Genomic DNA, 19,812 nt, shown 5'->3' on the forward strand with positions numbered 1-19,812 from the left:
GAGGTAGACACAGTCATTCAACCCTGGGACTGAGGGGCCATCCCAACCTGCCAACTTTGTAAACATTCAATGTGTTAATGGAGCTCCCCATTACTATGTCTCATCAAATGCCCAGTGTTTTCTCAGAAAGTGCCTTACATGACCTTTGGAAGGTTCTGAGTTGTGTGATTTTAATCTTTATTATTTTTTCACACATTGCAACTGGGAAAAAAAGAAAAAGAGAAGTGAAACAAAGCCACATATCCCAATAAGCTCTCAAGCTTTCACTCCTTTCTGATGTGATCAGTTCTATTACTCATACAATGGTAACATTCTTACCTATACAATTACAAGGAAACCAGAACCCCAATCCTGGGAAGCAAAGAATTGCAAGGAGTTCTGTGCACCCCAGTACAATGGGTTTAGAGTATCAAACACATCTTGTTAAGCCCATCCAGTCTATGGAGACATTTCTTTTTTTCTACTCTGAAGGCCACTCTTTCTTTAGGATATTTTCTTTTCCTATTGCCATTACCCTCACCCAAAGGATTTAACAAATGGCAGGGAATTTTTTTTTTCTCTGCAACAGCTTTCACATAAAAAAGAGCAAAAGCATACTTTTTGAAAGGGCAAAGCAAAGGATACTTTCTCTTGCTGATAATCTCACTATGTGCTTCACTGGACACTAGGTATTATTTTCTTAGCTCAATTAATCTCATTAACCTCAAGAATTTTAATTAACTTTACTTAAGTCAATGCAGCCTCCTCTTGTTTAGCAGGATCGTTTGGAAACATACAGTAAGAATTAAAACTAGGCTGTTAAGTCTCTAGCCTCATTAAAAGTGCAAAAAGTAATTAGCAATGTCCTTATGTGTGGGCATGTATGTATGTGTGTGTTAGGGAAAACATCTGTGCAATTCATTTTTCTCTGTTGCAAAACTGAGTTAACACGATAGGTTATTCACTGTAATAATATTTTAGTCTTATGAAAATTATCAAACAAATCCATATGTATTTGTTCATTATGTTTTAAACTATAACCTTTTGACTCTGGTTTTTCTGGTCAGAAAATATCATTCAGTTAATATTTGTATAAGCTGATGAGCTTAGAAACTTTTATAAAAAAACTATCATTCAATGTAATCATAAGGCTAGATAAGGAAGCAGAGGGCTATTTGAACATATAACCCAAACCTTTCATGTCTAAATAGGTTTAATAATGTATTTGGCAGTTGTCAGTCTCAATTCTAATGTTCCTTTGCTAAGAAAAAAATAAACTACATTCATAGCAAGTGTGGATATTTCCTATTTTGGGCCAGAGGTGAAAAGTTTTATGGAAGGGAGATCAGGCTTCAGGAATGTTAATTTTTCTCATCATTCTAAAGAATAATAGTTGGTTGCATTTCACATAGCATTTATTCCTATATCTAAGCTATGTTTATTTTTATTTGTATATTCAAGCTAATAATTCTGGCATCTTTTTTTAAGCAGTTGAAAAATCTACATTATGAAAATGAACATTATCAGGGCTGCAATCCTTCTCAAGATAAAAGTAGTTCTCTTGTTTGCATAATATCTTTGTAAATCTTTCGGGATTTTACCATAACTCCAAGAATTAGATTACCACCTGAACGAAGTGATATGCAAACATTATTGTTCGTGTTTGTCTATATCTCCCATTGACTCTATTGGTTCACATGGTGTTATGGATACCAGGTAAGTTAAAACATACTAGTGATATAATTTGATGTTCTAAAAATATCACAAGCAACCCAGAGTTATATGCTAAAGCAGAATTAACATTTATGAGTTAATAAGAGCAGAAGGTCATTCATGTGATCTGTTTATTACTTTTCATGGCAGTCCCCTTTGCCAAACTTTACCATGGTAGATAAAATATTTCTTATTAAAGCAAAAGATAAACATCAGCTTCTCAAACTTCTGCATCTCATATCCATCCCCTATCAAATCATTTTACTTTCCTACCCACAGGTCTAATTAATTCATGAATTCTAAAATGTTCTAATTCTAAAAATGTTTATGGACAATAATGACATGCCAGTCATGGTTCTAAAATCTGCAGTGGCAACAAGCAAGATCATCCAGCCCCAGCTACATCCAACCTTTGGAAGCCACATTTAGGAGGGGAAAGAGAGGAAGTCTTTTTGATTGTGCTTCAAGTCAAATTTATCTTCCCTTCCATTTTCATAGCCATCTGCTCATTTGATGCTCCAACACCAGCAGTATCTGGCCAATCTGTCCTGTTTTTGCCATTAGCAGTTTGTTTCCCTTAACTGAGCTTCTGTGACTTTCCTTACACACAGCTCAAGTAGTTTCCATGACACTGTGTATAAGGCCCAGAGCTTATCATCATGGTGCCCTGAGATGAAGTTAATCAGGTTTAAGTTGTCCATGACAGCAACACAAACTGGACTGAATTAGGCAGAAGAGCAAATGTAGTTGCCTATGTTGCCAGGAAAAGCAGGAGGGCACTTAAGTGAGAAGGGACCAGAACTTGATATTTGTTCTGTTCCAGTTTCTGTCTCTTTCTAGTTTTACTCTCTCTTCCTGCTTTTTCCACAGGCGTGACCATGGCATGGCAACTCTCCACTCAAATACTTAGAGCATCACGAACAGAAAGAAGAGAGAGTTCATTTTCTCAACTTAAAATTTTTGGAGGAATTTGTGATACTAGACCAAGGCTTGAACCAACCCATCCTGGTTACCCACCAGTACTGTGGTTGGGGTAGGGTCTTTCAGCATGGCCACTTGCAAATATCTATGGACAAGCCGGTCGCCCAGTCTCTGTATACAACTAGGTCACTTACTTTTCCTTTTCCATGAGCCTTCCTGCATGCACTTGAAGAAGAGTTATGTTTTCTCATTTGGTCTAGAGAAGAACCCCCCACAGCTGAGTTCTCCAATTACTCTTTTTTCCTCCATCACTTGCAATTATTCCTGAGCCTTTTCTTATCCTAGCCCCCATGTCCAAATTCTTTTTTTTTTTTTTTCAATTTACATTTCTATGTGCAGAACAGAGCAGCCTTGAGATTGTAAACATACTGGAGGACATGAATTAGTCTATTCAAAATGGCTGTATGGATTTATGGCTCACCTCAGACAAGGCCAATGGGATCTAAAGAAGAGTATAACACAGCCCCATATTTCAAAGTACATAACCTACCTTGTTGTGGGCCTAGTCATCATGTGATTGGAAAAGAGTCAGAAATACTGATATCAACTATAGAAAAGTTGATTATTCAAACAGATTCAAATTTGTGGGCATTATATTTACTGTTATCCTTCAATGAATGCATATATTAGAACTTAGAAGAGTGTCTACCTTTGGACAAGACTCCAACAAAACAAAACAAAAACCTCTTACTCTAGTACAAACTGGGACATATTCAGTGCTCAAAAATGCATCTGACTAAAAGCATTCAACTATGCAATCATCCTATGTACTTTCAATAAACTATTGATCATACCTTTTTGTCATCACTTGTCCCACGTGACTCTTGACACAGAAGACTCTCCGTGTCTGAATGCCCACACCGCATGTAGCTTCTCCATTCCAGCCAATGGTTGCATTAAGGGCAGTTACTAATGTGTCTTCCGAACAGGGACCCCAAGGTGATGTCTCCCAGTACAGCTGCATGCATGAATGGTCATTGCATGAGCGATATTCTTGGAGGGCCTGACTAGGAGGGCATGGTTTTCCACCTGCAAATATCAAAAGAAAAAAGAAAACATCGTTGTGGCTGTTATTAGCATATTTCTGCTGTTATTCCTGTCATTATTGTTGTTTTTCTTGTTTTAATGTTCTAGAAAGATGGCCTTTTGGAACAATCTTCCTAAGACCTGAGCCATTGTACAATGTTTCTGACTCTATGACCACGGTTCTTCTGTCATGAGTAACAACCTGAGGACGATATACTTCACCTTTCTCTTCTCAATAACAGGCAACAGTATGTAAAAAACAACAACAAAAAATCAATTCACTTGGACATACCTCTCCTCCAGCAACAAAATACAAAGAAACTGTATGGGACTAAAAATAACGCTGTGCATTCCCACCTGGGACAAATTCGGAACACAAGGTACAAAGAGATTAAAAAATCCAACTGTCACTTTTGAAGAGCCTGGAGCAAAAGCAGGTTACTGTACATGCCTCCTGCCCACAACATTAACGGGTGGGCAAAGCAACTAAACTACCCCTCCAGCCACGACCCCTGGACACACCCTTACCCTCACCCCCACATACGTGAGCAAGTTAGGGAACCTGTTGCTGTTTGTTCCCATTACCCCTTGGTGCAGGAGAGGCCCTGAAAAAGCCTTGCTTGAAAAAGATCAATCGATTCTACTGCTCACGTCTGTGTCATGTATCTCTTGAGATAAATCCCAAAGATACCTGCTTTTATTTTAATGTTATTATGCTGACATAAATTAGCCAGTTAGATATAATAGACAATGACCTTGAAGTGGTATTATTCACACACAAATACTCACACACGTTACCTGCATATGGGCTCTCTTTCCTAAGACAGCATGATTTTTCTCAGAGAACCACTTTAAGACATCCATCCTGCCTCAAGCAGTGCATTTTACTGCAATTTGAGAAATCCAGAAATCTCTCTTCAAGTTTGGCAGGAGAGGGCTCACCCTTAAACTCTGAAATAATATCTGACAATGTGTTATCCACTGGCAGGGAGACCAGACGACTGTGCGTTCCTACACTCCTGGGTGAGTCAGACAATCACATTTCATTACTATCTTTTCTTTCACAATTTTATATCTATGTAAAAACTGGTATTTATCTAAAGCATTGATGCTTCCCCCTGACTCTCCCACAGCATAATGATTTATTCAGTGGGCCAAATACTTGAGAAGATTTGTGACCCTGATTTTGTTATTCGTTATTCTCCCCCCATTAAACACTATTGACTTTTTTCTCCTTCCATAAAAATAACAGACAAAAGGAGGAAGCCACTGTACTTTGAGAACATGAAAATCTTCATTCCTCTTGAACCTGACCCCATTTCTTATGATCACAGAACAGAATCTTATCTTAAAAGGAGCTCCTCAAAGCAAGTGGCCATATTGCTCTGTTGTCCTCACTGAGCTGTTGGCAGACAGAGCCAAGGGAGGGCCTAAAAGAAATGAAATGGCATGTGTGTCTGGGGACGGAGACCATTGCTCTAAGTGATAGAAACAGCTGCTCCTCTAATTTGTCCTCAAGTCACCCGTTTACAATCCCATAGCACATTTTAGCTTCTTCAATGCCATTTTCACAGCCTTCATCGTTTTCCCTCTCACCATGTGCCAGCCTGACAGAGCAGGAAATGAGGACATGCAGATCAGGTACTTTGCCAGTGTTAGTGGCGGCTCCAGGTCAAGAAGCCACATCTCTTGATTCCTAATTTTGAACTCATTCTACCAGGCATATTCCAATTATGTTCCCAACTGCATGAGCTATCAGAAGCTGGATGTTTACCAATGAAGTCTTGTCTTCTCCCCTAAAAACGTATAACATCTAACACCCATCTGCCTGCCATGACCTGAATGTGCCTGAGTGCTATGATACATCATGCATGCTCAGTCACTCAGTTGTGTCCGACTCTTTGAGACCCCTGGACTGTAACCCACAAGAATCCTCTTTCCATGGAATTTTCTAGGCAAGAGTACTGGAATGGCTTGCCATTTCCAACTCCAGGAGATCTTCCAGACCCAGGGATCAAACCCATGTCTCTTGCATTTTCTGCATTGGCAGGTAGATTTTTTACTAAAACAAATCATGTCAATCATGGGAACCCAACATAGGTCAACTAGGGAGAGAGAAATGCTTGGAAAGCAAATTGTTTACCTAGATTTAGGGACTAGAAACCTTTCCTATTACTCACCTTCTCCAGCCAATGCCAGGATAGTCCTTGACCTGGTCTGTTTCCCATCGGAGTTTTTATTTGAACAAGACTGAGAGCAGGATGACCACTCTGTCCACTCGCTCACCACACAATCCATCCGGCAGGGAATTTCACATGCCATCTGTTCAGGAGGTGGAGATGCTGGGCAGAGACTCCCTGATACGTCTTCTCCTGTAATCAGCCAGATCAAGACAGCTGCTGATGAATGTAAAACCAAGGCCAGTCCAGGAACATTTAGATTCATCTCTTCCTCTATTAGTTCATCTTAGCTTAGAAGACTTCACCCTGTGTCTAAACCAATAATGTTTTGTTGTTGTTGTTGTTGTTCACCTGTTCACAATATTTATGTGAAGAAAAACTTTTAGGAGATAATTTGGCATTTAGAAAGGTAGATACAATAGGAAAACTGCCTTTTGTCATCCTTCCCAGGGACAAGTGGGTTTCTTCCAGGAACAATTTAGCCTAGATGGCTGGGGACAAGACTGATGTGCTATTGACAACCACATGTAACAAGTACATGCATTTCTGCAAAATTGGAGCTAGAAGCATCTGCTGACCTGAAAAACCACAATTTATGCTGAGCCATCTATTGTACCCCCTTCCCAAGTTATCAGTCTAATTTTCTGTTGGGTGTTTTCATCTCCAAATGCATGTGTGGGTCCTCAGTTATTTCCAACTCTTTGCAACCCCATGGACTCTGGCTATGGAATTTTCCAGACAAGGATATTGGATTGAGTTGTTATTTCCTAATCCAAGGGATCTTCCCAACGTAGGGATCAAACCTGTGTCTCCTGATTGTTCATCACTGTGCCACCTGGGAAGCCCCGTCTCTAAATATGCAATCTTAATGAAGACTATTGCACAATGGTTCATTTATTCTATTTGTGCATAGTGGTAAATAATCCAAAGCCACAGTGGAAATGAACCTGTGGCTAGAATTATACACTATGTTGAAACAAATGGTGAACGCAAGCCCCCAATTTTCCCAAATCTATTCCCCCTTTGATGAACTACTCAAACCAAAACACACAGACACAGACACACACACAGACACAGACACACACACACACATGATAATGGGGAATGTAGTTTTACGATTAACAGACACAGCCAAGGGGATCATTTCTAAGTTGCTATTCTATATCACAAATGATTATAATGAATTTTTTTCCTAAACTCTCTTTTAGGTTATTTATCCACTACTTTTAGAATTCAAATATTCCTCTTTATAGATAACAATTCCACTCTTACTATCCCCTCATTTACAGTCACCTCATGAATACAGAAGACATGAACAATAGTAAAAACATTTATGGTTTGAAGCAACAATATGAAATGTGGAATGGCAGCTCTAGGAGACAGGCAGTTTCCTCTTTGTGACTTTATGCCCGTGGAATTCTCTTGTCATAATCGGACACAAAAAGTGACTGTGAAAAGGGGCTACTATTTATGCAGCATCTCCCTTGTGCAAGGCACTGTCCTCATAAGATGGTCCTAGAGACACGTGTGACCCATCTTGTTTTGTAGATGAGGAGTCAGTGGCTCTGGAAGGAAGACTTGCTCAGGGTCACAAAACTTGCTCACAGCCCTGAGTAGGGAAGCAAATGAAAACTTTCTGACTCCAAAAATTCTGGTTTCTCCATTAACTATATTGTGTCTAATTCCAAGAGATGGATAGTTCTTTTTAAAGGAAGTACCAGATTGGCCAAAAAGTTCATTCAGTTTTTTACACCCAATCTTACAGAAAAATCTGAAAAAACTTTTTGGCCGATCAAATAAATAAAACAGCTGTCAGTGAGCAAGACTCCCTGGAGGAGAAGCTAGTGCCCTCCTAAGATTTGCATTCATATTTGTAACTGAGACCAGGCTCACTGCCCTTGAGGTGCAAATAAAACTTTTCAAGCATATTATAGGAAGTAATAGAAATTCTAGCAGATAATCACGCTGAAAGACCAGTTCCAATCACGCTTTTTTCAGTCTCAATCTATTTTCTTGTTGAATCTACACCGTATACTACATGTAAACACAGACACAGACACACACAGACACACAGACACACACACACACCAATATAACTTAGGGAAAGGGCTTCCCCAAGTACAGAAGTAGGCAGGTCAAACAAAACATACCAACTACATCTAACCAAAATTCAATTTCCACATTCATGAATATTATGAGCATAACTTCTACACAAAAACTTTTCAAAGCAGTGTCTTGCAAAGAACATTCTGAAGAATAAGATATTTGAAGGTTCTTATTTTAAAAGGGAGGGTGGAGCTGAGAAGTACTAGATTAAAATAGTAAAACTGGTCTCATTACTGGAGAGTAGTGAGCGTTAAAAATGCCAATTATCACATAAACTCCCTTTGATGCAAATAGGATGTAGTATTTTCCAGTCTTATTTGACTAATGGTTTTCCTTTTGGGGGAGCATCTCTCCCAGAAATTTTATTTTTTTCAATATGCTTTGAGAAAAATCCTGCCTTCAAGAGTTATAAAATTATCAACTACTATTTGATGAGCATGTATTACATCCAAGGATTAATGGGATAAATCTAAATGAAGATACTGTGATTTATCCCCCCAGAGCTCATGATTAATAAGAGATGAGCTATAAATACAAAAAGATAAAACCTAGTCCAAAAGTAAATGTCAAGTACTGTGTATTTCAAATAGAGAATCCTATAGTGATTTAGGGAAGAGAAAGCTCTCTGGGGACCTAATCTGAGAGTAGAAGACTCTCAATAAGGAAAAAGAGAAAGATTAGGAACTGGTGGCAACCAGGAGGGCACGTCAGTCAATACAAGTGTCAACAAAAGTATAGTGATAGGAAAATACAGCTATGTGGAAGGCAGTTAAACCTGAGGCTCCATGGGGAAAAGAGAAAGCATATGTTGGAAGAGTTGTTTGACATCAAATTCTGGATAACAGACTGAAACACCAGTTCTATTTCCACCTTCATTCAATTCCCAAACGCCCAGGTTTCCCACGACCCAAATTTAACATCCTGTAGGTCACCCATCATCTAGTAGCTTTAGTATTCACTTCCAGTGCTGGAATGGTTTTTAAAACCTAAGCTTTCCTATAAACTGTCCATTTACACAGGGCAGTGAAATGTCAATACTCCCACCAACACTTTGACAGCTTGTCTATATGGGCCAATGCAGAAATGCGAGCAATCAGATAAGTTGTTCTTTAGTGAAGCCAAGCTAATAGTCAAAAGCAGGCTATTCAGTTCGTGTGTGAGCTATTTTATAAGAAATCTTGCCAAAGAAAAGATCACAATGGGATCTTAGTTATGGGTAACCTAGCCAGACAGAGTTAACTATCTGAAGGTGGAGCTTAGGACCACTTATCCTCTGGGGCTTATCACTTAACTTCTTTGAACCTCTGTTATCTCATCTGCAATAATGAAATAATAACACCTACCTTTCAGGGATAGTCTAAGGATTAGAAATCACTAATGCAGAATACACGGCAGTGTTTCCAACAACAGAGGGAGGAGACAATATAGAGGAATGTGAAATAGATGACCAGTCCAAATTTGATGCATGAAACAGGGCATTCAAAGCCAGTGCACTGGGACAACCTGAGGGATGGGATGGGGAGGGAGGTGGACGGGGAGTTCAGGATGGGGGACACATGTACACCCATGGCTGATTCCTGTCACTGTATGGCAAAACCCACTACAATATTGTAAAGTAATTAGCCTCCAATTAAATAAATTGTTTTTTTTTTGTTTTTTTTTTTTTTAATGTCTGCAAAGACGTACACCACCAAATGGAGAAGGGAATGGCAACCTATTCCAGTATTCTTGCCTGGAGAATCCCATAGACAGAGGAGCCTGGTGGGCTACAGTCCATGGGCTCACAATGAGTTGGACACAACCGAGCAACTAACACAACACTACACCACCAAAACCTAACGGCATTCTTGATCTAAAAAACTAGAGATGGATGCCATAGCCATGAAAAGCACTTGCTCTAACATGCATATATACGTACACATTACCAGCAACAGCTTCACAGACTAGTTCACATAATATATAAAGAATGCTTATAATTATTCAGATAATTTTGCTTATATGTGACTCATCTAATCCATTTAAAAGCCAAAAATAAAGCACTTGAGCCTGAGCAAGCTATTGGCCCATCTACACTGGTACAATTATCTTCCTACTGCAGAGAGAACCCATATCAAAAGGGGAGCATTTATACTTTCCTGTTTTCATTTTCATGGATGGATCAATGAGACCACCTGAAATCTCAGGCAAGCATGGGAAATAAAGCAGCGCATGGGACAGAAACCTAGTCATTAAAAGTGATTTTCACAAGCTCTTATAATCTAGTGTCACAATAAAACTGAATATATTTAAGAAACTGAATTCATCTTTCAAGAAGACTCTCAAATTTTTCCCTGTCCTCATCAAGTTCCCTGAGATCAATAATGACAAAGTGGATTCTCTCCCCTCAAGGAGTAGACTTCCTTAAATTAGTTGTGATTCTGAAAATAAGGGATAGGGTGCTGCTCCAACTTTGTGACTTTTTTAAAAATAATTTAATATGGTGACATCCCATTACATAAAATTAACCATTTTAGAGTAAATATTTCAGTAGCGTTCAATAAATCACAACTTTTTTACAGTCCATCATCTCTATTCTTTGTGATTCTAGAGACCTTGGCTTAGATAACTGGGTGACCCGGTCTTGCCCATGGGTCATAGTACCATTCTCATGCTTGCCCATTCGTGACTAAAAACAACAGTTCTTAGATAAGAGAAAGATTATTTTCTTTTTTTCCAAGTACAGTATATTTACAATGCTGTATTAGTTTCAGGTATACAGCAAAGTGATTCAATTATGTGTGTGTGTGTGCATAAGAGGGACTTCCCTGGTGGCTCAGAGGAATCATTTTTGGATTCTTTCCCATTATAGACTAATACAAGATATTGCATATATCTCCCTATGCTACACAGTAACTCTAGGTCCACTATGGAACTAGGAACTATGGATGGAGGTTCGTGACATTGTACAGGAGACAGGAATCAAGACCATCCTCAAGAAAAAGAAATGCAAAAAAGCAAAATGGCTGCCTGAGGAGCCCTTACAAGTAGCTGTGAAAAGAAGGGAAGCGAAAAGCAAAGGAGAAAAGGAAAGATATATCCATTTGAATGCAGAGTTCCAAAGAAGAGCAAGGAGAGGTAAGAAAGCCTTTCTCAGCGATAAATGCAAAGAAATAAAGGAAAACAACAGAATGGGAAAGACTAGAGATCTCTTCAAGAGAATCAGAGATACCAAAGGAACATTTCATGCAAAAATGGGCTTGATAAAGGACAGAAATGGTATGGACCTAACAGAAGCAGAAGATATTAAGAAGAGATGGCAATAATACACAGAAGAACTGTACAAAAAAGATCTTCACAACCCAGATAATCACGATGGTGTGATCACTCACCTAGAGCCAGAAATCCTGGAATGTGAAGTCAAGTGGGCCATAGGAAGCATCACTACCAACAAAGCTAGTGGAGGTGATGAAATTCCAGTTGAGGTATTTCAAATCCTGAAAGATGATGCTGTGAAAGTGCTGCACTCAATATGCCAGCAAATCTGGAAAACTCAGCAGTGGCCATAGGACTGAAAAAGGTCAGTTTTCATTCCAATCCCAAAGAAAGGCAATGCCAAAGAATGCTCAAACTACCGCACAATTGCACTCATCTCACCTGCTAGTAAAGTAATGCTTAAAATTCTCTAAGCCATGCTTCAACAATACATGAACCATGAGCTTCCAGATGTTCAAACTGGATTTAGGAAAGGCAGAGGAACTAGAGATCAAATTGCCAACAACTGCTGGATCATTGAAAAAGCAAGAGAGTTCCAGAAAAACATCTATTTCTGCTTTAATGACTATGCCAAAGCCTTTGACTGTGTGGTTCACAATAAACTGTGGAAAATTCTGAAAGAGATGGGAATACCAGACCACCTGACCTGCCTCTTGAAAAACTGGTATGCAGTTCAGGAAGCAACAGTTGCAACAGGACATGGAATAACAGACTAGTTCCAAATAGGAAAAGAAGTATGTCAAGGCTGTATATTGTCACCCTGCTTTTTTAACTTATATGCAGAGTACATCATGAGAAACACTGGGCTGGAGGAAGCACAAGCTGAAATCAAGATTGCTGGGAGAAATATCAATAACCTCAGATATGCAGATGACTCCACCCTTATGGCAGAAAATGAAGAAGAACTAAAGAGCCTCTTGATGAAAGTGAAAGAGGAGAGTGAAAAAGTTGGCTTAAAGCTCAACATCCAAAAAATTAAGATCATGGCATCCGGTCCCGTCATTTCATGGCTAATAGATGGGGAAGCAGTGGAAAGAGTAGCTGACTTTGTTTTTCTGGGCTCCAAAATCACTGCAGATTGTGATTGCAGCCATGAAATTAAAAGACGCTTACTCCTTGGAAGGAAAGTCATAGCCAACCTAGACAGCGTATTAAAAAGCAGAGACATTACTTTGTCAACAAAGGTCCGTCTAGTCAAGGCTATGGTTTTTCCAGTGGTCATGTATGGATGTGAGAGTTGGACTATAAAGAAAGCTGACCACCAAAGAATTGATGCTTTTGAACTGTTTTGTTGGAGAAGACTCTTGAGAGTCCCTTTGCCTGCAAGGAGATCCAACAAGTCCATCCTAAAGGAGATCAGTCCTGGGTGTTCATTGGAAGGACTGATGTTGAAGCTGAAACTCCAATATTTTGGCCACCTGATGCGAAGAGCTGACTCATTTGAGAAGACCCTGATGCTGGGAAAGATTGAGGGCAGGAGGAAAAGGGAATGACAGAGGATGAGATGGTTGGATGGCATCACGAACTCAATGGACATGGGTTTGGGTGGACTCCAGGAGTTGGTGATGGACAGGGAGGCCTGGCGTGCCGCGGTTCATGGAGTCCCAAAGAGTCAGACATGACTGAGTAACTGAACTGAACTGAACTCTAGGTCCCTGTTGCTCATCTATTTTAAATATAGTAGAGTGTATCGTGGGTGTGTGCATGCTCAGTCATGTCTGATTGTTTGCAACCCCATGGACTGTAGGCCACCAGGCTCCTCTTTCCTTGGAATTTTCTAGGCAAGAGTACTGGAGTGGGTTGCCATTTCCTCCTGCAGGGGATCTTCCCAACCCAGGGATTGAACTCACATCTCTTACATCTTCTGCATTGACAGGCAGGTTCTTTACCACTGAGGCCACCTGGGAAGCCTGTAGTATGTATCTACTAATCACAAACTCCAAATTTATCTCTTCTCCTATCTTTTCCCTTTTGGTAACCATAACTGTGTTTTTTTACATTTATGTGTCTGTTTCTGTGTTGTAAATGAGTTCACATGTATCATTTTTTTTTTTAGATTCGACATATAACTGATATCATAAGATATTTGTTGTTTTGTGTCTGACTTACTTCACTTAGCGTGGTAATCTCTAGGTCCAAATGACAGAAAGGTTCTTGAACACATGAATAAACTCAAGATTCCCTGAAAATCTTTTTTTCGGGTTCAAATGTATATGCTACTTAAAGTATAAATAGTTCACAGCAGACTCTCTATGGTGGCCATGTAAATTTAACAGTAACGTAGCTTTCAGACTTTGGCTTTCCACATAAAATTAATGTTTCAGCCATACCTATGCTATATACTATGCCCTGTGGCACCCTTTGTTTTATAATACTAAGGAACTAGAATTTAATATTATAAGCCACCATCTCTCTCTATAATAATAGAACAGCTGTGTTTCTTATTTTTCTGACCTGTACTATGTGTCCAAAATGAGAAAAGATATAGACAAAATAGAAATAAAATCAGAAACCAGATATCTACATATCTACAGTCTGATTTAAAAGTAGACTAGCATTTTGTCATTATACACAATTTAAGCTATCTTATTCTTTCAAAAAATAATGCAAATTGGGTACTTCATCGATATTTCCTCTTGTATAATATTACACTATCTATGGAAAATAACGAAGCAGTTATTGAAAATACTTTACACGTCATAAAATTTTATGTCCTATTTAAATCTGAGAAGAATGCCAATAAACGTTGATTAAATGCTTGCCAACAGCTAGTAAGATGTCAGCGGATGGTATACAGCAAATTTTGTGGAATTCATATGCACTTAATTTCATTTTTTAAATTTAAATGTTATCTCTTTAAATGTAAGTAGCCCCTAGCCACTTCTGGACTGGGGCTCTACTCAGCTAAGGAAACGTTTATACTTCAAAAGAACAAAATATGAAAGAAAGCCAAGGGCTAAACAGAAGTTAGGTGCAACTCTGCAATGCCAACAATGCAATCAATGTTTCTGCTTGCCAATTTTACCATTTGAAGCTTATCTATCTAGTTTGTACACACAGAAAGGCAAATTTTAAAAATATGATGTTAAGTATTATTATATTTATAATAACAAAAACAACTGAAGTAATAAAATAACATCAGCATGTGATATCTGGGAAAGTATAGAGTGGGCTGTATGCTGCACAAACCACATTGCTTTTTTTTTTTTCCTCAAGTTTTTTAAAGTTTTAATTGGAGGATAATTACAATATTGTGATGGCCTCTGCCATACATTAACATGAAGCGGTCATAGTTAAACATGTGTCCCCTCCCTCTGGAACCCTCTCCTACCTCCCTCCCAACCCCATCCCTCCAAGTTGTCACAGAGCACCAGCTTTGCATTCCCTGTGTCATACATCAAACTCCCACTGACCGTCTATTTTATAGACGGTAATATATAATATATATATATTATATGTATATAATATATAATTATCCCACCCTCTCCTTCACCTCATGGATCCAAAAGTCTGTTCTTTCTGTCTGTGTCTCCTTTGCTGCCCTCCTGACATCATTAGTGAGGCACTCCTGTCACACCTGAGGTACAGGGAGCGTAAAACCACTTGTTCAAGAGTCATGTGGCTGGTAAGTGTCTGACCTAGAACTGGTAAACATACCAACTAGACCCTAAAAGCTATATTCTTAACTATTTTGCTGTATTGTGTCCTGGTTCATATCTCACATACGCCTTTCTCATCATATTACTTTTAACTGATACTAAACTATGAAGAAAGAATTCTATACAATCCATTGTCAGCGAGTAAGTATATTTAGTATTGGAAAGAATCAGCCCAAAGGAGTGAGCAGCTTAATTATCTAGGAGTTGCATCATAAGATGAGGCAGAACAGGGTGATATTTTTCAAAAATAGAAAAGATAAGCAGATGAAAAAGAGTTCATCATGCAGAGTTGGAAGAACAAGATAGAAGGCAAGACAAAATAGGAACACGGAAGTATGGATGTTCAGCAAAAACAGTGCACTGTATGACTAGATAAATGATACAAACACAAGCTAGACCTATACCAGTGATGTGGCACTAGAGGTAAAGAACCTGCCTGCCAAGGTAGGACATACGAGAGATGCAGGTTCGATCCCTGAGTTGAAAAGATCTCTTGAGAAGGAAAAGGCAGCGTGTTCCAGGATTCTTGCCTGAAGAATCCCACAGAGAGAGGAGCCTGGTGGGCTACAGCACATGGAGCCACAAAGATCTGGACATGACTGACTGAGTGAGCACACACACACACACAGCTGTATGCACGCACACTCAGTCGTATCGGACTCTTGTGATCTTCTGGACTATAGTCCACCAGGTTCCTCTGTCCATAGAATTTTCCAGGCAAGAAGACTGGAATGGGTTGCCATTTCCTACTCCAGGGCTTCTTCCTGACCCAGGGATTGAACCCCCATCTCTTGCATCTCCTGTGTTGGCAGGCGAATTCTTTACCACTACGCCACCTGGGAAGCCCAGTAATGATTAAGGACGCTCACAAAGCAGAATAAAAATACCCTTCTAATAGCTGATCAAAGAAAAGAAAGGAGAACATAAGAGCAAAGGCTAAAATAAACATAGGGGAAAACTCAAGCATTAAAAGCAAAAAGACTTTAGGTAAGAAATAATAACAGCTAAATATAAGAAAACAATATTTCCAAGATAAACATATTTACAATGGCCAGAAGCTGAAATTGCATCTAATGGCAGGTGAGCTCTTTGTTCAGAAGTCTGTCTAACTGAGCAGCTGTATCAAGTTCCTCAGCATACAAGAATATATTGATAATAGCAGCTAACACTTTGATCATTTAGAATGTACTCATCATAATGTTACACTTTACATGTATTTAGTAACTCATTGATGCTCAAAAACATCAATAATAGTAAACATGTATACTGTACATAACAGATGTTAGTTATTACTCTAAGTGAATTACATATATCAACCCATTTGGACGTCACAATACTATGCCATAAGCACTACCATTATGTTCATTATATAGAGGAGAATACTGAGTCTTAGATGAGTTAAAATTACCTGCCCAAAGTCAAACACAAGTAAAATGGTAGAGTTTGAATTTCGACCTGGGTAACCTAGCTCTAGAGCCCATTTCTTTTTTTTTTTTAATTTTATTTTTAAACTTTATAATATTGTATTAGTTTTGCCAAACATCGAAATGAATCCGCCACAGGTATACCTGTGTTCCCCATCCTAAACCCTCCTCCCTCCTCCCTCCCCATACCCTCCCTCTGGGTCGTCCCAGTGCACTAGCCCCAAGCATCTAGTATCGTGCATCGAACCTGGACTAGCGACTCGTTTCATACATGATATTATACACGCTTCAATGCCATTCTCCCAAATCTCCCCACCCTCTTCCTCTCCCACAGAGTCCATAAGACTGATCAATACATCAGTGTCTCTTTTGCTGTCTCATACACAGGGTTATTGTTACCATCTTTCTAAATTCCATATATATGCATTAGTATACTGTATCGGTGTTTTTCTTTCTGGCTTACTTCACTCTGTATAATAGGTTCCAGTTTCATCCACCTCATTAGAAATGATTCAAATGTATTATTTTTAATGGCTGAGTAATACTCCATTGTGTATATGTACCACTGCTTTCTTATCCATTCATCTGCTGATGGGCATCTAGGTTGCTTCCATGTCCTGGCTATTATAAACAGTGCTGCGATGAACATTGGGGTACACGTGTCTCTTTCCCTTCTGGTTTCCTCAGTGTGTATGCCCAGCAGTGGGATTGCTGGATCATAAGGCAGTTCTATGTCCAGTTTTTTAAGGAATCTACACACTGTTCTCCATAGTGGCTGTACTAGTTTGCATTCCCACCAACAGTGCAAGAGGGTTCCCTTTTCTCCACACCCTCTCCAGCATTTATTGCTTGTAGACTTTTGGATTGCAGCCATTCTGACTGGTGTGAAATGGTACCTCATAGTGGTTTTGATTTGCATTTCTCTGATAATGAGTGATGTTGAGCATCTTTTCATGTGTTTGTTAGCCATCTGTATGTCTTCTTTGGAGAAATGTCTATTTAGTTCTTTGGCCCATTTTTTGATTGGGTCATTTATTTTTCTGGAGTTGAGCTGTAGGAGTTGCTTGTATATTTTTGAGATTAGTTGTTTGTCAGTTGCTTCATTTGCTATTATTTTCTCCCATTCTGAAGGCTGCCTTTTCACCTTGCTAATAGTTTCCTTTGTTGTGCAGAAGCTTTTAAGTTTAATTAGGTCCCATTTGTTTAATTTTGCTTTTATTTCCAATATTCTGGGAGGTGGGTCATAGAGGATCCTGCTGTGATGTATGTCGGAGAGTGTTTTGCCTATGTTCTCCTCTAGGAGTTTTATAGTTTCTGGTCTTACATTGAGATCATTATCCATTTTGAGTTTATTTTTGTGTATGGTGTTAGAAAGTGTTCTAGTTTCATTCTTTTACAAGTGGTTGACCAGTTTTCCCAGCACCACTTGTTAAAGAGATTGTCTTTAATCCATTGTGTATTCTTGCCTTCTTTGTCAAAGATAAGGTGTCCATATGTGCGTGGATTTATCTCTGGGCTTTCTATTTTGTTCCACTGATCTATATTTCTGTCTTTGTGCCAGTACCATACTGTCTTGATAACGGTGGCTTTGTAGTAGAGCCTGAAGTCAGGTAGGTTGATTCCTCCAGTTCCATTCTTCTTTCTCAAGATCGCTTTGGCTATTCGAGGTTTTTTGTATTTCCATACAAATTGGGAAATTATTTGTTCTATCTCTGTGAAGAATACTGTTGGTAGCTTGATAGGGATTGCATTGAATCTATAAATTGCTTTGGGTGGTATACTCATTTTCACTATATTGATTCTTCCAATCCATGAACATGGTATATTTCTCCATCTATTAGTGTCCTCTTTGATTTCTTTCACCAGTGTTTTATAGTTTTCTATATATAGGTCTTTAGTTTCTTTAGGTAGATATATTCCTAAGTATTTTATTCTTTCCATTGCAATGGTGAATGGAATTGTTTCCTTAATTTCTCTTTCTGTTTTCTCATTATTCGTGTATAGGAATGCAAGGGATTTCTGTGTGTTGATTTTATATCCTGAAACTTTACTATAATCATTGATTAGTTCTAGTAATTTTCTGATGGAGTCTTTAGGGTTTCCTATGTAGAGGATCAATGTCATCTGCAAATAGTGAGAGTTTTACTTCTTCTTTTCCAATTTGGATTCCTTTTATTTCTTTTTCTGCTCTGATTGCTGTGGCCAAAACTTCCAAAACTATGTTGAATAGTAATGGTGAGAGTGGGCACCCTTGTCTTGTTCCTGACTTTAGAGGAAATGCTTTCAGTTTTTCACCATTGAGGATAATGTTTGCTGTGGGTCTGTCATATATAGCTTTTATTATGTTGAGGTATGTTCCTTCTATTCCTGCTTTCTGGAGAGTTTTTATCATAAATAGATGTTGAATTTTGTCAAAGGCTTTCTCTGCATCTATTGAGATAATCATATGGTTTTTATTTTTCAATTTGTTAATGTGGTGTATTACATTGATTGATTTGCGGATATTGAAGAATCCTTGCATCCCTGGGATAAAGCCCACTTGGTCATGGTGTATGATCTTTTTAATGTGTTGTTGGATTCTGATTGCTAGAATTTTGTTAAGGATTTTTGCATCTATGTTCATCAGTGATATTGGCCTGTAGTTTTCTTTTTTTGTGGGATCTTTGTCAGGTTTTGGTATTAGGGTGATGGTGGCCTCATAGAATGAGTTTGGAAGTTTACCATCCTCTGCAATTTTCTGGAAGAGTTTGAGCAGGATAGGTATTAGCTCTTCTCTAAATTTTTGGTAGAATTCAGCTGTGAAGCCGTCTGGACCTGGGCTTTTGTTTGCTGGAAGATTTTTGATTACAGTTTCAATTTCCGTGCTTGTGATGGGTCTGTTAAGATTTTCTATTTCTTCCTGGTCCAGTTTTGGAAAGTTGTACTTTTCTAAGAATTTGTCCATTTCTTCCACGTTGTCCATTTTATTGGCATATAACTGTTGATAGTAGTCTCTTATGATCCTTTGTATTTCTGTGTTGTCTGTTGTGATCTCTCCATTTTCATTTCTAATTTTATTGATTTGATTTTTCTCCCTTTGTTTCTTGATGAGTCTGGCTAATGGTTTGTCAATTTTATTTATCCTTTCAAAGAATCAGCTTTTGGCTTTGTTGATTTTTGCTATGGTCTCTTTTGTTTCTTTTGCAATTATATCTGCCCTAATTTTTAAGATTTCTTTCCTTCTACTAACCCTAGGGTTCTTCATTTCTTCCTTTTCTAGTTGCTTTAGGTGTAGGATTAGATTATTTATTTGACTTTTTTCTTGTTTCTTGAGGTATGCCTGTATTGCTATGAACTTTCCCCTTAGGACTGCTTTTAAAGTGTCCCATAGGTTTTGGGTTGTTGTGTTTTCATTTTCATTAGTTTATATGCAAATTTTGATTTCTTTTTTTATTTCTTCTGTGATTTGTTGGTTATTCAGCAGCGTGTTGTTCAGCCTCCATATTGACATGC

The 19,812-nt window shown here is 38.6% G+C and overlaps 1 protein-coding gene across 1 annotated transcript in view; it reads right to left on the reverse strand.

Annotated features, from left to right (window-relative positions):
• THSD7B (thrombospondin type 1 domain containing 7B) overlaps nucleotides 1-19,812 on the reverse strand; it is a 1,243,680-nt gene that overhangs the window by 490,015 nt on the left and 733,853 nt on the right. Inside the window, exons 10-11 of the mRNA XM_055572703.1 lie at nucleotides 5,880-6,071; nucleotides 3,468-3,702 (exon numbers count right to left, since the gene is read on the reverse strand). Coding sequence (XP_055428678.1) covers nucleotides 3,468-3,702; nucleotides 5,880-6,071 — 427 coding nt within the window. The remainder of the gene's footprint in view (nucleotides 1-3,467; nucleotides 3,703-5,879; nucleotides 6,072-19,812) is intronic.

The sequence above is a fragment of the Bubalus kerabau genome, chromosome 3 (genome assembly GCF_029407905.1).
Source record: "Bubalus kerabau isolate K-KA32 ecotype Philippines breed swamp buffalo chromosome 3, PCC_UOA_SB_1v2, whole genome shotgun sequence".
In the NCBI taxonomy this organism is placed as follows: domain Eukaryota; kingdom Metazoa; phylum Chordata; class Mammalia; order Artiodactyla; family Bovidae; genus Bubalus; species Bubalus kerabau.